Source organism: Dermacentor variabilis, chromosome 3 (genome assembly GCF_050947875.1).
Source record: "Dermacentor variabilis isolate Ectoservices chromosome 3, ASM5094787v1, whole genome shotgun sequence".
Lineage (NCBI taxonomy): Eukaryota > Metazoa > Arthropoda > Arachnida > Ixodida > Ixodidae > Dermacentor > Dermacentor variabilis.
In genome coordinates this window covers 3,852,705-3,868,320 of record NC_134570.1, presented here as the reverse complement: position 1 = coordinate 3,868,320, position 15,616 = coordinate 3,852,705, and the positions used below count along the sequence as shown (strand labels likewise).

The 15,616-nt window shown below is 48.3% G+C and overlaps 2 protein-coding genes across 2 annotated transcripts in view; one reads left to right on the top strand and one right to left on the bottom strand.

The window, feature by feature from the left end:
- LOC142573899 (uncharacterized) overlaps window positions 1-15,616 on the bottom strand; it is a 278,585-nt gene that overhangs the window by 15,024 nt on the left and 247,945 nt on the right. The gene's annotated exons all lie outside the window — the stretch shown is intronic.
- Window positions 12,366-14,468, top strand: LOC142575090 (uncharacterized). Its single transcript, XM_075684074.1, has one exon. The coding sequence runs from the start codon at window positions 12,481-12,483 to the stop codon at window positions 13,510-13,512; it is 1,032 nt and encodes a 343-aa protein (XP_075540189.1). The 5' UTR covers window positions 12,366-12,480; the 3' UTR covers window positions 13,513-14,468.

Below are 15,616 nucleotides of genomic sequence, written 5' to 3'. Positions count from 1 at the left end.
AGGAAAGCTTTAAAGATTGCACACTTCATATACAAAAGCCTAAATTTACCCGCCATGTCACCAGTAAATATTAGCATCAGGTCCACTCGGACATTTCATATTTATTTTTATCCTCTTTTTCTCCCACTCTCCTCTGGAATCTTTTAATCCCTTTCCCCACCCCTATACAGAGTAGCATGCCAGCGGTTATATACGCGCCGCCAAATTCTCTGTTTTTCTAATAAAGAGCACTCTCTCTCTCTGACTCGAAGTCTCGCTCTGGGGGAGTACTATTACCCTTATGGGGAGAGTAATAACATTCTGTGGAAGAGTACTAGCACTCCCTTGCGGTGGGGTAATAGGACTCTGTCGGGGAGAGTCATTAATCTCTCTCAAATGGGGTCGATCTACTGTCGAAAAGGGAGTGAAACATGGGACATGTAGATACTCCCTCAAAGAGAGTTCCCGGAACTCTCTTTGTTTTTAGAGTTTAGGCCACGTGAGGTGGCGCACAGCTGGGCTGAGTTTTCTGGCAACGCTCCACGGCATAAAAATTGTTTACAGCGCAATCACATGCAACCACAAAGTATGAAGGACGGGACACAAGCGCTTGTGTCCCGTCCTTCAAACTTTGTGGTTGCATGTGATTGCGCTGTAACAATTTTTATGTCAAGTATGCACCAACTCGCCCAGAAAGAAGTTTTAATGAAGCTCCACGGCAGAACGAAAGCTGTTACCAGAAACCGGTTACCACATTTCAGCTCAAATGTTTCCCGTCAAGCACAGAAGCGCCTTCGCGGCCGGCTCGGTGCACTTCTCGGCTGATGTCAACGACCGTAAAATTCACTGCCTCGGCTAGCGTCCAACTTTTCTTGTTTACTGCGATCCCTGCCCTTTAGATCGCATACCTCTACGTTTCAACATACGGAACCGTGCACGCTGCTATTTGTACTTTGAGACATTTGCTTCGCGATCCCTGCCCCTCGTCCTTGTAGTACGTCAATCACTCCGGGCACTGTCACCACTAGGTGCCCTTCTTCCATTCTGTCCAGCGTGCGTTCCTTGGCTTATGCTAACACCTCCCTAATCGGTTTTCATGGGAGCGCGCTAATCTGCACTCGCTCGCTTGCCTACCTTCTATCTTCGCAAGTTCCGTGGCGTATAGGTGGCGTGCAAGGGACTCAATATGGCGCCCACAGAGAGTGTAGGGTCCCCTGAGCGCATGTGCGTCCTTCACGTCAGCTCCATATTTGGCTTAGCGCTTCCAGTATATTGTCTGGTAAATAAACTTGAGTTTGAAGATAGTTCTACCTTTTTCACAATCACTTTCGCCAAGTAATATCGTGCGCCACATAGACGCCTCAGAAACGCGGATACGGTGCCTGATTGAAGGGGAAGAAGTCATGAACGTCAAGAGCATTATTTGTTGCGGCGTGAAGGCTTGCAGTGTATCGTCTGTCGCTGTGCAAGGGCTTTGCTTCTAGGCGTCACATGTTCGGCAGAAGCCGCATGGGCTGGAATTTATTTGTGACCGGGAAGGTTCTATCAAGGTACGTTAGCTTGTCTTTACTCCTCGTGCTAATAGCGACCGCCCGCAAAGGCTACCTTTGACGCACTGCCATTTCGCGACAAAGAGCAACTTTACTGCTCTGTCATGTTCTCGAGCTCCTTTCACGTATTGAGTTCTTATGAGCAGATAATTATGTTCGATAATTAGAGGAAGGATATCACTAAGGTAATCGCAACTGCAATTTCTCAGACGTCTTTATTGTACGTCGCTATGCTAGCGCATGCAGGTGTAAAGAAAGCTATGGCGGTTGTTTTATTTTTCGCTGGTGCAGTTGTATTATCGTCCGAGTGACGAGGAGTCACGACAGAAGATTTTTGAGCTCACGTCGTGCATTCAATGTCTGTGCGTTATGTTCAACCAATCTTGTTTTCGGGGCCACTGTAGCTGCAAAGCTTGACCGCGTGTTGACGCACGGGGTGCAGCCCAGAACGTAGACACATGCGTTTCTGATGGGACGGGACTACACTGCGGGCTGCTGCCCGCGAAACACGGTCAAATATGCCCGCCCACCTGCTGTAGCATTTCTCTAGCTACGGCAAGGTGCTACAAGCATGTCAGTTTTTACCCTAAATGCTCGCATGTTCTCCTTGCGCTGGCCACAAGTGCGCAGCTCGAGCTTGGCCGCGCGGTGGAGCGCGGGGTGCAACGAAAGCTTGCGTTTCTGGAGAAACGAGACACCGCGGCAACCACACGCTACGAGTTGATGCAGGCGAAACCTGAGCAAATGCTTCCGACGCTCGCCCACGTACTACGTAGACTCGGGATCAAAGCCACGCCGTTGTTCCCGCTGCGGCAATACACTTTCGCAAGCTCTGTTATTCTAACTGACGCATCGATTCTCCTAGAGAAACAAATAAAAGAATGCACATGAGCAAATAAATTTCGTTCTCTTAAGTACGTGGCTCCAGAAGAAGTCACTGCCGATGAAATGCGCACTGTACTTTGATCGGGGGTGTGGCTGGCTTGCCAATTGGCAACTTGACAACCCGTTCTTTCTTCTTTGCCGCACCTTTGGGGAACGAGTGGAGGCTCACTTGCCACGGCTCTGTTGGTGCATTGCAGGCACGCAGCATATGCGATTGCTTTTGAATTTCATCGTACACAAACTATGCGTAAAAACGAATAAAGCCGCGAAGAAAGCATGCAAATGCGCTACCGCCGCGCCACCTGCGGACGAGAGAAAAATCGCAGATAGCCCCGGGATGACGCGACAGTATACGGAATTTGCACCGCCGGTTCTACTTGTCGCACGCTTCAGTCGCCAGCAAAAGCAATTGGACGCTTTTCCTCGTCGCGGACACTCGGGGCCGCGCTTCGCCTTCCGCGGCCAGCACGTCAGTGGTGGGCCCTCAATCGCTGACTGCTTTCCGGCGCGGTGGTTTCGGCTTCCTTGCCTGCTCTCGCTTTGTTGCCAGCCCCGTTAGCCGTGCTCGCATCGAAACGTTGATTTACGGAATGGTGGCCATCAGCTGCATTTCTACGTTGGCTATCTTCTACTTTTCTTCCTCTGCTTCTGTTCGCTCTTGAATTCCTTTTCTAGCTTTCCAAGCGGCTTAGCTAGCTTATCCTGCTCTAGGCGCTTTAGCCACTACCCTGTCACGCACATCGTACATGTAAAAGCTGCGTCGTTCCCATCGCGCACGGACTCAGACTGCGTTTCTCCCTACGTGTAAGTACGCTCGCATTCAGGACAACGCTCACGTGGGTTCCTCCTAGTACCAACCATCATTTTGTAGGCTCAGTACAAAGTAACCCTGACCCGCCGTGGTTGCGCAGTGGCTATGGTGTTGGGCTGCTGAGCGCGAGGTCACGGGATCGAATCCCGGCCATGACTGCCGCATGTCGATGGGGGCAAAAACACCCCTGTACTTAGACTTAGGTGCAGGTTAAAGAACTCCAGGTGGTCGAAATTTCCGGAGTCCTCCACTACGGCGGGCTTCATAATCAGAAAGCGGTTTTGGCCCGTAAAACCCCGTAATTTAATTTGCAAAGTAACCCTAATTGCGGGAAAAAGTAGAATCATTCGTTACCTACTTATATCTGAGCAAAAAACATTAGAAAATGAAAAGCATGACAGATACCGTAGCAAGATTGCTCGGCTAACCTAGCACTCCTAAAAGCAACTCAGCGAATTAATAATCACAGTGAGTTTTCACTTCGTGAACGCGGGTTACGCAAGCTTATGGGTTCCATTTTTATGTAATTGCAATAGCAACTTTATGGGCACTCCAGGCGCATTTCTGTCGTCGCCTCGATGTTCTGTATAAAGTCCAATGGCGATGACCACCTCCGCATGCTGTATGTGTCAATGAAAGGTTGCGACAGTGAGCTGACGATCGCGACTCAATCTTGCGTGCGCACACGACGAAAGTTGGGAGCGCTGTCTTCCGTCGCGCGCTAGTGTCCCTGTATTGGGGGCGAGCTCCACCACTGGAAAAGCTGGCGCCACCGTCGGCGGGACGTGACATGAGGGATCACGTGGACACAGCGGCCGCCTCGGCTGCTTCGGAAGCGCCGAAGCGCGCTGAAAACGAGAGTTTAAAGTCCCATCTGCGCCGCGGTTCTGATTAAGTGGTGAGGCTTTACCGCCTTGGGGTGTCTGCTTGAAAACATTTGAAAGTACTACAATAGGTAGTGGCTGCCTTAGGCGTGCAGCATGGTAGGCTACTGCTCGGTGCAGCAGTGCCAGACGAACGCAACGGAGCCCGGTGTCAGCTTTATTCACACATAGCTGCAGGGCAAGGAGCTGCGTGAAGCTTGGCGGGCGAAACTTAGAACCGGCAGACAGCGATCGGCTTCAACTCGGGTACGCAGCAAGCACAGCCGCGGGGAATGTTTCTGCTACGGCGTCGGGACTGCGATGTTCGGTGAGTATCAGAAAACGCGCAATGAGACGCTCGCCTGCGCCCACTGCCCGGCTAATGTAATGACGGTTTGTTGTATGAACTTGTTGATGCTAGATACTGGCAAGTTCACTGGAACAGAAAGGGAGCGGTAAGAAGCGCATTAAAAAAAAGGCATGGCATATGGTCATGTTTGTGTTATGAATTAATGCACTGGATTACGAAAAAGAAGCAGAGGGAAATCTCACGCTGAGAAAACCGATAAACATACAGTGCGTCAAAACTTGAGAAACAATATTGAAATGTCCAAGAATTTAGAAGACAAAAAAAGATTGAATCGTCGCGACGGCCCACCACAGTCGCCGTAGGCGTCGAAGTCTCTATAATGAAATTATTTTTGAACAGCTCTGATAACGTCAACGCAACAATGGTTGCTTGAGGACTTTTAAATGCTCATACGCTGCGGCCTACAGCTCACGGCACGTTGCAAAAACGCGCTCACAGCGAAAGCAAAATATTGTGCGCGGAAAAGCATGCAGACGCACAATCGGTCGCTGCGAACCAGTGCGATCGCTCCATTGAGGCTTCACTCTGTTATGCTCCATTCGGTTATACAGACAGCCCACTGTAAGAACATATTTCTACTATCAGCGCTTCCTACCTTTCACGCAAGATGCCGGTTCGGGAGACCCCATCGCGGCGACCGCGCGCAGTGGCGTTCACTGTACGTATTCGATAAACAGGTAGCGCTGTAAACAATTATGTGCTTTCAGTTATCCCAAGATTATTATGTCGACAGTCAAAACTTCCCTCCTTTTGAGAGTACCTACATAAATGTCCAGGAGGGCTGCGGCGTGGTGTTTTTATTGAGCGTCGTAAGCGAAACCTATGAGGAGCGCGCCGCGTGATCCCTCACATTACACAAGCGGGGCGCTTCCGACAGATGGCGAATCCGTAACTCCTCGCCCCCATAAGATCCCGCAGGGAGCAGAGTTGCGCATCGGTCCGCCAGTGTGTTCCAGCTATGCAGTGAAGCTACTGCTCGCGCGCACAGGAGGCAAATGCCGCGTGGTGTTCCATTTGTTTTCTTTGCTGTTCGCGAGCTACATGCGGCAGTTGTTCGGAAGTGCTAAGCAAGATTTCACTTTTTAGTGCAGGCTACGCTCGTACCATTGACGTAGCCGCAATGGGGTAAGGTTCCCAGCCCCGGAAGTTTTGTTCGTATGTACATATATACACACATGCAAACAAACACACGCACGAATGTACATATAAGGTCAAGGACCCTCCTCGATCGCCCGAAATAAAAACCTGACTACGCCCTTGGCTCAAACAGCTCCAACGTTCGCGTGCAAACGTGTTGTACCTCGCAACAAAAAGTGTTGCAATGTTGCCTAGCATGCATATGAAGTTTTCTCGCCGAGACCGGAAGGCAACAAATGTTTTAAAGGGTGTTTAAAGAAAACTTCACGTAAGGTGGACTATTATGTGAGCCCATTTTGGCTGCCGAAACCAGCCGAATAATGATCGCTGTCAAGAGAACTATCATGCTTGCAGTTATGTCAGGGACGGTGAACAGAGTGTAATTTATCAATCGTTCATAGCAGCTACAGGTTTTCGACATGTGCGGTGCCGACACGTAGATTTAAACTCACTTCAAATGTTCACATTTTATGCAAAGCTTATTTTTGCAATTCATTCATACCGCATACTAACCAGCTGATTAGTAGCAGCAAATCTTCACATGGAAAAACATTCAAGATGAACGAGCGTCTAGATAAAATTGATTTCGTACAAGCGAATGGATGACCAATGGCTGCTGGTAGAAAGGCAAGAGTGTTGGTTCTTGGAGCGTTGGGGGCAGAATTCAAAGCAACTGGAAAGGCAACAATTTATTAAGAATAACAATAGGTTATTTTTATTGCACTAATCACGCCAAGATGGCAAACTTGCAGAGTAACTATTCACACATTTTTCTTGATCTTTTCATACTACTCGGGTCAATTTCCTATAACACAGCGCTTATTAAGCATAGAGGCCTAATTTTACATTGCTCACGTCAACTAAGCCCGATCGAACAAGCAAGACATTGCGGGCGGTAAATGATGAAGTCATAACAGCTGTTTCATCACTGGGAGCGCGCGAGCCTTTCGCATACACAAAGCAAAGAACACTAGCACATCAATCAACGTTACATAGAAAATGAGTACGCCGACAAAAAAGTAGAATAAAACAGAAGAGGGAAAAACCAGGGCGCAGCGGGCAAATTGTATCCGCTGGTATTTACTATTTTGAAAACACTGTTCTAGAGCCGCATAGTCAGAACAATCGTACGAGCAACACAGCGAATTGGTCTAGTTGGAAAGCTAACATATTTGGCGTACATGTGCAGCGCGACACAGACGTGTCGCTTATTCTTTGTCCCGCGTCTGTGTCGCGCTTCACGTGTACGCCAAAAATCGCACAAGTGAACAACCTTTCATGCCGCCCATACGCATCTCAGCGTTAACAGGGATGTTACACGAGATAAATGTTGCTTTAGTGTAAACAAGGCAAACTCGCCTACGTAAGCAAGGCGAACGCATCTCGCATATCCCTTTCGGAGCAGGCCGGTATCGGCTAGTACACGCAGTAGCGATACTAGTCGCCGGCGCATGACTGTCCGTCCGCGCGGCACCGCGTCAAAAGCTTTGCCACCTCCCGTGCGGTTTGCGCAGTTTGGTACGCTGCACCCCGCCATACTGGAATACAAGTGTCAATATGACGTGTTTCGTATAACTTGGCCAAGGTCCTTCCTTGACTTAATATCGTCGAATACCGTACCTGCAGCCCGGAGCCGATGAATGCAACGCACGCTCGACGGTCCGCTTATTGCAATAGCTCTATTTGATTCAGTCAAGTTTCTCTGCACTTCGATTCCCTGATGTGCAGCGGTGCACCCTGCACTCCAGTGCTCGACTGAATGGGGTGCAAGGCAAGGGGCCGCCGCGGTGCAGTGCACCCTTGAACCTTGCAGCGAGTGGGCGCCGCCCCGCACACCATAACTGGACCCCCTGCAGCTTTTCGTTTGTGGTGCCGTGCACCTTTTTCTGAATCGAACAAACCTAATGTTGATAGCACTGACGGAAACAAGGAGTCGGCACCGCCCCCGTAATGTTGGCTTCACGCGGCGCAGTTTAACATCTGACGTCATTTTGTAGCTCTAGGCGAATTGCGGTGCGAGCGGTGCCGGAAAAGTTATGCGCAACTCTGATTCCTGTGGGTGGATATACAGGAACACTATCACGCGCATGGTCCAAGGGCCAGGGAAGGGAGGAGGAGGAGGGGCGGCGGCGGCGGCATTGTAAGCCAGCCACTGCATATTCCGCGGCCGCACGCTAGTTATCTTGAAAGCGATCTGCGGAATGAAGGTAAACCGACCGCGCCGACGGCTCGTAGCTGCGTGGACGCTGTGTTCTCGCCGCTGAGTTTGCGTGGAAGCGATAAACAGCAGGAGGTATTATTGCGCTCGCGCTTTCTGCCGCGCTTCGTCTCAGCGGCGTTTTGAGAGCGTGTCCGCGGCCATGGAGCGTGACGTGTTCATGTCGGCCTGTGCGCTCTGACATCGTGATTGTTGATTTGGTGCTTGTCGTACTTGTTGCTTGTTGATAGTGAGTAAGCAAGTCTTTGAAAGTTTACACGGCCGATAAAACTACTATACCCAGTGGCGTAGCCAGAAATTTCGTTCGGGAGGGGGCTCACGTTGCAGCTTGGCCTCCTCCTTCAGAGGAAGCTTTAGCCTGGGTGCTCCTATCTAAATACATGTAGAAGGTGAATTCGTTTTTCTTGGCAACCACTCCAGCAAATTTGACGAGGTTTGTTGCATTTAAAAGAAAAACTTAAAATATATTGACTTCTGGTTTCGAATTTTTCATTTATGTTGTACATTTTTCGTTAAAAATTGGCAAAAATAGCGAATATTCAGAAAACGAAACTATCACGTTTATTACTCTGTAACTCAACAATGAATAATAATTTCCCAATTCTGCAAATTGCATCTAATACTAAATCTACAGCGGACAAAATTGATATGTTACAAATGAATCTCAAACAATTTAGTATTATCGAAATACGGCTTTTGCAGAACCCTTGTGTACCACGTAACCAATTCACGCAAGATACAAATTGACAGACGAAATTTGCCCGCTCTGACTCTTATAATAGATGCCGTTTGAAGAACCGCGATATCTGCTTTTGATGAAGAGCTATTAGTTTGTAAACGTCGTGCTTCTATTTTTTCGCACTTTCAAAATTTTCAAAATATTTTAAACAATATTCAGGCCCTAAATCAAAATTCCGCTTGCAACAGATACTAGTATTTAACTATCTCTCTTAAATTCAATAAGTTTCATTAAAATCGATCCAGGTGTTATCTCAGAAAAGCGTTTCTGCCTTTTGCATGTATTTGTATAGGCCGCGTCGGAGTCAGGCCCGAGCTAAAGCTTCCTCTTAAACAATTTGACGAGGGATTAAATACATTAATAATAACTGCATTGCCATTGCTAAAGATGCTGCAAATTACTTCTTGAACGCTACGCACTGTCACAACAAGTAATATATGTATTTTTCCATGAAAAGATATACTCGTATGTGCCAGAAATTGTGCTCAAAGTAACTCATATAAAGGCTTCGTTGTTATTGTCTATTTAATAAGTAAAGAAAATATCACACAATCTTTAAAACTTTATCAGTTCGAAACCAGCAAAGCAATGCATGCCAATGATATGAAGAATGTAAAGGCCATGAAATGAACAGCGGATAGTTAAGGACAAATACGTTAATGAAACTTTGTCCATGAAGAACCTTGTTTACATTATTGTAGATATGCAACGGGCAGTGAAAAATCTCAATGACGCTGTCATTTATTCCAATTTATTACGCAGGAGCAGCTGTCACCGTCGTGCATCGTGAGTAATTGCACCGAAATTATTGTCCCAACAGATAGCAGCTGTATAAAGCCATTCTGCAATATATACGAGGGCGAGTCAAATGAAAGTGAGCGAATGCGAATATATGACAAACGGTGTACTTTACTTAAATGTAGTCTCCGTGAGCATTTAGACATTTTTCCCATTGACTAAGGAGTCGGGTGATTCCTGTCTCATAAAACTTCTTAGGTTACTGCTTCAACAAATCTGCAACTGACTCTTTCACGTCATGGTCCGACACGAATCCATTTCCCTTGAGCTGTTTCTTCATTTGTCCCAAAATGTGGAAGTCGCAAGGCGACAGGTCTCAGTTATGTGGCGGGTGTTGCAGCGTTTTCCACTTGAACTGTGCCAGTTTTGTATTAACCACATCAGCAACGTGAGGACGGACATTGTTGTGAAACAATTAAACATTAAATTATGGGGTTTTACGTGCCAAAACTGTTTTCTGATTATAAGGCACGCCGTAGTGGAGGACTTCAGAAATTTTGACCACCTGGTGTTCTTTAACGTGCACGTAAATCTAAGTACACGGGGGTTTTCGTATTTCGCCCCATCGAAATGTGGCCGCTGTGGGCGGTGTTGAATTCCGCGTCCTCGTGCTCAGCAGCCGAACACCATAGCGAGGTCGTGGAACAAGATGAACAAGATGACCACATTCAATTTTTCACGTCGTTTCTTCTTGATTGCGACACGCAGCCAATCCGACGTTTCACAATATCGAAAACGATTGATAGCCTCTCCGGCTTTAGCAAATTGTATCAGTAATGGCCCCTGACGATCGAAAAAGAAAGTCAGCAACACTTTCCGGCGGAAATGACGGCTTTTGCTTTTTGGGGTGGTGGTGAATTCGAATGTTTCGATTGTAAGCTTTGCCGTCGTGTTTCAGGCTCGTAGCAGTGGCACCACGGTTCGTCCCCGACCACAATTGCATACAAGGAGTCGTCACCCTGATTGTGATACCGGATCATATGAGTCAAGGCAGTGCAGAACCTTCTTCTGGCGGTGGTTCCAAATCTTGGGCATCCATTGCGCACACAAGAGCCGAAAACTGAGATGTTCATTAATTATGGTGTGAACGGAACCGCGACTGATGTTCAAACGCTGTGCCAGTTCAACCATGCTTATCCCCCGTTCTTATCTAATTATCTAATCAACCTTTGCAATTGTGTTGGGGGTGATTGCACGATGGCTATGGTTCGGTCTTGGATCGTCTTTGCAACTTTCACGTCCTATTTCAACCATTCGCTTCGACGCTTCACAGTGGCCAATAAAAAGCAATGTTCAACGTACACGGCAGCCATACGGCGAGTAATTTCCTTTAGGGAAACAGCTTCAGCTGTCAAAAACCTCACGGCAACCCGCTGCTCAACTTCTGAAGTGTTCATTACGTCGCGTAACCATGTACAATCCAATGTATGAGAGCATAGAAGAACAATTACCCTCACACCTGCGTGTCACTTTTGCAAATGAGAGATGCCTATGTGCTACGCGCATGCTTCGCCGATAATGAACCGAAGCATTATTGCGTGGGGTGGGTAGGCTCAATTTCACTTGACTCGCCTTCGTTCATCAGAAATGCGAAGATACAATGGAATATACAAATGCTTGATAAAGGGCAAAAAAGTTCCACTGGAAAGAAAATTCACTGCACGCATACGCAAATCCTAGCTACAAGATATTTAAATATACGTATAAGTCTCCAATAAATCTACGTATCTAAGAAAAAGTCACTGTATATAATGGGTCAAACAAGGCAAATAAACATGTTGCGCAATCACATATTCACATAATCCTAGTTCCCGCCCCCATTCCATCCACTCCCACCGATGTATCGTGCGCGACGGAAGGCGGCGCGCTTGCTCCACGCTTTTCTCCTTTGCGGACACAAGACTGAGCCACCATCGTCCGCTCACCCATTCCATCCCCCCTCCTACTCCTTCAATCGCACACACCGCACGCGGCGCGCGGTCACGACGTTATCGCCCTTAAACTTCATATGAAACATGAGAGAGACGGCGACAGCAGGAATGCGCCTGGAGTGTTCATATAATTGCTATCAAAATAATATAATAATAGTAACCGGCCACTGAAGCGTGCCGTAGCCGATTAGTTTCCGCAAAAAAAAGTAACAAACTGTCACCATGCATCAATTCGCTGCGCCGCAACAATGTATATTTTTTTTTCTTTTGTGGGGGGGGGGGGGGCACCGCATTGAAAAGGAAAACGCAAAGGAGAGTATTTTAGCCACAATCCAATGCCTACTTTGGGCGCCTAAGATGGCTGCCGAAAGAATGTTGAAGAAAACGTGAGAGGCTTGGTCACCGAGAACCATACGCATAGAGCTTGGTATCCTGCACCGGTGAGACAAGACTTTTCGGAGAGGTTGCGCTTGAGCGAACGCAGTGCAATCCGTCGAGTCTTCACAGTGATGGCGGTCAGCGTGCATTGCTTCTTTTTCTTGTCTGCTAGCCAGAAGGCGTCGAAAACTCTGCCAGGCGAAAATCCACTCGGCCGGAGAAAAGCAAACGCGCAGCGAAGTGCGGCGCGCGGTGGTCGGGGCAACACGAGAAAAAAATTGGAGGACGCTTAAGCTTCGCCTTCAAGAGTGGAACGCGACAGCGTTCCCGTCGACCCGCCAAGGGGTATTGGGCTACGGCGCAGCGACTACGTGCCCCGCATCGGACGCGGTGAGCGTCGAGCAACGCAGCGTTCGGCGCGACGACGAAATGTGCACCTCAGCAAGCGACGCACGCCTGAGCCTTAGAAATAGCTCGTTTCTAAGGTAACACCGCGTTCACTAGAGGCGCTTTTGTACCGCTTTGAAGCATCGAACTCGTGGCTCAGTATTCTGCTTCTGGACGCCGTGCAGTACGGACGCAGAATGGAGGGCTCCTCGAGAGCTGCGAAAGCGGCCGACGTTGGCCGTGGTGCCCCGTGTTCCGCGTTGCCCAAGGATTACCGTGTCATCTTGCCGCCGTTACCAACAGGTGAAGGACAAAGGCGCGCAGTTGTATTGCACTGCGACGTCACTGGACGGCCTTATAGAATCGACGACTTCCGGAAGCCCTTGAAGGATGCTGGAGTAATTCAGCAAGTAGGCGGAATTGGTGCATACCAAATGTCGCACGTGTGGCTGCTGAACATGAAGACAGATGAGGCAAAGCAGACGCTGCTAGACGCCGGACCACTACTGGTGAAGAACCGGACATGCCTCGTCATTGATCCTGCGAGGCAAGAACTCAGGATTAAGCTACATTGGGTCGCGTTCGACGTCACCTCTGAGACCATTCGACGAGCCTTCCGAGAGTATGGCGAGATAAAGGAAGTCATCAGTGACCGGTGGAAGGCCGAGGACTTTGAGGGCGCCGAGTCAACGACTCGTCTAGTGCGTCTTCTGCTGCGCGATGGTGTCACACCAGACCGCATCCCACATCAGATGCGTCTTGGTAGCGGCACTGCGCTAGTGGTTGTGCCTGGACGTGCCCCGTTATGCCTTCGTTGTCACAACACTGGACACATACGACGTGAATGCCGAGTGCCCAGGTGTGCTGCTTGCCGAGCGTTCGGGCACGAGCAGGCTAATTGTACTCGCTCGTATGCCAGAGTTGCAAGCGCAGGAGGTGAAGCAGACCGGAGCGAGATGCTCATGGACGAAGAAGAAGCGGAGAGCGTGGCTGGGATGGTGGCGTCTATCAGCGACGCGGCCGCAGTGGCGGCGTCCACCAGCTCAGCAAGTGCGCAAGAGAACAAGGCTGCAGACGCTCGGGCAGCAGACACCACTCTGGAAGACACTTCTACGGGAAAGTACGAAGAAGGTTCGGCAGAGCGCCCTTCTGAAACCCACTCTTTAGGAAAGCAGCTGCCACTAAGTGCGTCCGGGAGTGGTGAGAAAACAGCTGAACTCAAGACCGCAGTAAGCGAGGTCGTTGCGACGCTCGAGGACAGTGATTCGACGGATGAGGCTGCAATGGACGCCGAGGCAACACCTACGAAGCGCCGACTCAGCAAAGCAAGCACGGCATCTCAAGACACCCGGCTACGAGCAACGGAGAGGCGTGGGACCGAGCCTGGAACCAAAAAGCCTCGGGTGGCCACCAGCCATCAGCGGTCGGCGTCGCTTACACGCGGCGGCGTCAAGTCGACGCCCTGAGCGTCCACTGGACTGTGTGTTGCTACAAGGCAAGGTCTGTGAGGGGAGCGCCGTAGGCTCGGTCTGGTGTCACTCGCCAATATGGAGTCCTTAGAGAGGTCGATAAATATTGCAACACTTAACGTCCGAGGGCTTAGTGCCAACAGGCGGCAAAACCAACTTTACCGCCTCGTAACGGAGCACGATTTTGATATTGTAGCCATTCAGGAGACCAAAGTAGAGAGAGAGGATCAGACAGAGCGTATGGTGCGTCCTTTCACGAGACGCTATAACGTGTGTGTTGCCCATGCGGTGGGGAGGTCTTCGGGGTGCATTTTGTTAATTCGGCAGAGTCTTGGTGCTGTAGTGCAGTCGGTGACTACCTGTGAGTCAGGCCGTTTCATTGTATCTGACTTTTCCCTGTCAACAGAAAATTGGCGAGTAATTTGTCTTTATGCACCAACTCAGGCTCAAGAGCGAAAGCTTTTTTTTGAAGAAATGGAGACGTACGTGAAATGCGAGCGTAGATTAATCCTGGCGGGAGATTTCAATTGTGTCTGTACGGAACGTGACAAAACCAGTGGGAAACACAATGATGCAAGTACTGCTGTTTTGAAAGACTTGATTGCAGAATTTAATCTAGAAGACGTAGGTGAATGTCTTTGCGGTGGAAAAGCGGTCACCTTTACCCACTTTCAGGGTGCGAGCCATGCTAGACTTGACAGAGTGTACGTGTCGGCTGAACTTATTCAGTCGTGTCGAGATTATCGAGTCATACCTGTTGCATTTAGTGATCATTGTTTGGTTTCTTTCCGTGTTGGAAAGGAAAAAACAAATAGCAAAAAAATTTCCTGGGATCTTTGGAAATTTAATGCAAACTTGCTGAAAGACGACGAGTTTTGTGAGCAGTTACTCAAGGCTATAGATAAAACAAAAACTCAAAACTTAGATAGTTGGGCACATAAATGGGAAGTTTGTAAGCAAACCATTAAATTGAAAGCACTTGAACGGGCCAGTGTCTTAAGTCACGCGAAAAAAGAACTCGAGTCCCGTCTTAGATTGAATCTGAAGCAATTATTGGAAGCTGAAAGTATACAACCCGGTCATTTCTTAGAAGACATAAAAAGCATAAAGCAAAAACTTGAGCTGATAGACCAAGAGCGATACAATGGAGCATTGATTCGAGCCAGAGCTGAAAAATGGAGCACAGGAGAAATGCCGACAAAACGTGCCTTGGGAATCGAAAAGAAATATGCTTCCCAAAATGCAATAACAGAAATAGAACATAATGGGTTACTGTCTACCAACAAAGAAACAATAGCAAGTTGTTTTTTGGAATATTACAAAGTATTGTTTTCTCGTAGCCAAGTTGACACTGATAGATTTAAAAAAGACTTCATGTCATTGATGCCAACATTAGATGATGAAACTAAGGAAGTATTAGAAGTGCCCATAACAGTAGAGGAAGTTAAAAATGCGATTGACCATTTAAATAATGGCAAATCACCGGGACCGGATGGCTTAAGCGCTGCATTGTACAAGGCGTTTAAGGGTGTTATCGCACCTGTTTTGACTGAAGTATACAACGAGGCTTACGCGAACAAACATCTACCGCCGTCCTTTTTGTCAGCACACACGGTCCTAATACCAAAAACTGAAGACCCAATCAAATTACGTAACGTCACATCGTACAGGCCGATTAGCCTGACAAATATAGACTATAAAATATTAATGAAAGTGTTGGCTAGCAGGTTGCAGACCGTAATGAAAGATTTAGTCGGTCCACATCAAACGTGCGGAATAAAAGGAAGGACAATTATGACAAATATACACATAGCACGATCGATCCTTGAATGCTGTGACGCAATGCAACTAAGTGTCGCTATGCTGCAGGTTGACCTTGAGAAGGCATTCGACCGCGTGCCGCACGATCTGCTTCTATGTATGCTTGAATATGTGAATGTAGGCAATGTTATCAGCGAAGGTGTGCGGATGGCTTACGCCGGATGTACGACGAGATTGATAATAAACAAATCAGTAGGTGAATACATACCAGTACAGCGCTCGGTCAGACAAGGGTGCCCATTATCTCCGCTTCTTTTTTGCATATATATTGAGCCCTTTT

Excerpts from the sequence above, each read along its gene's own strand:
- LOC142575090 (XM_075684074.1), top strand. The coding sequence starts at position 12,481 with ATGTCGCACGTGTGGCTGCTGAACATGAAGACAGATGAGGCAAAGCAG.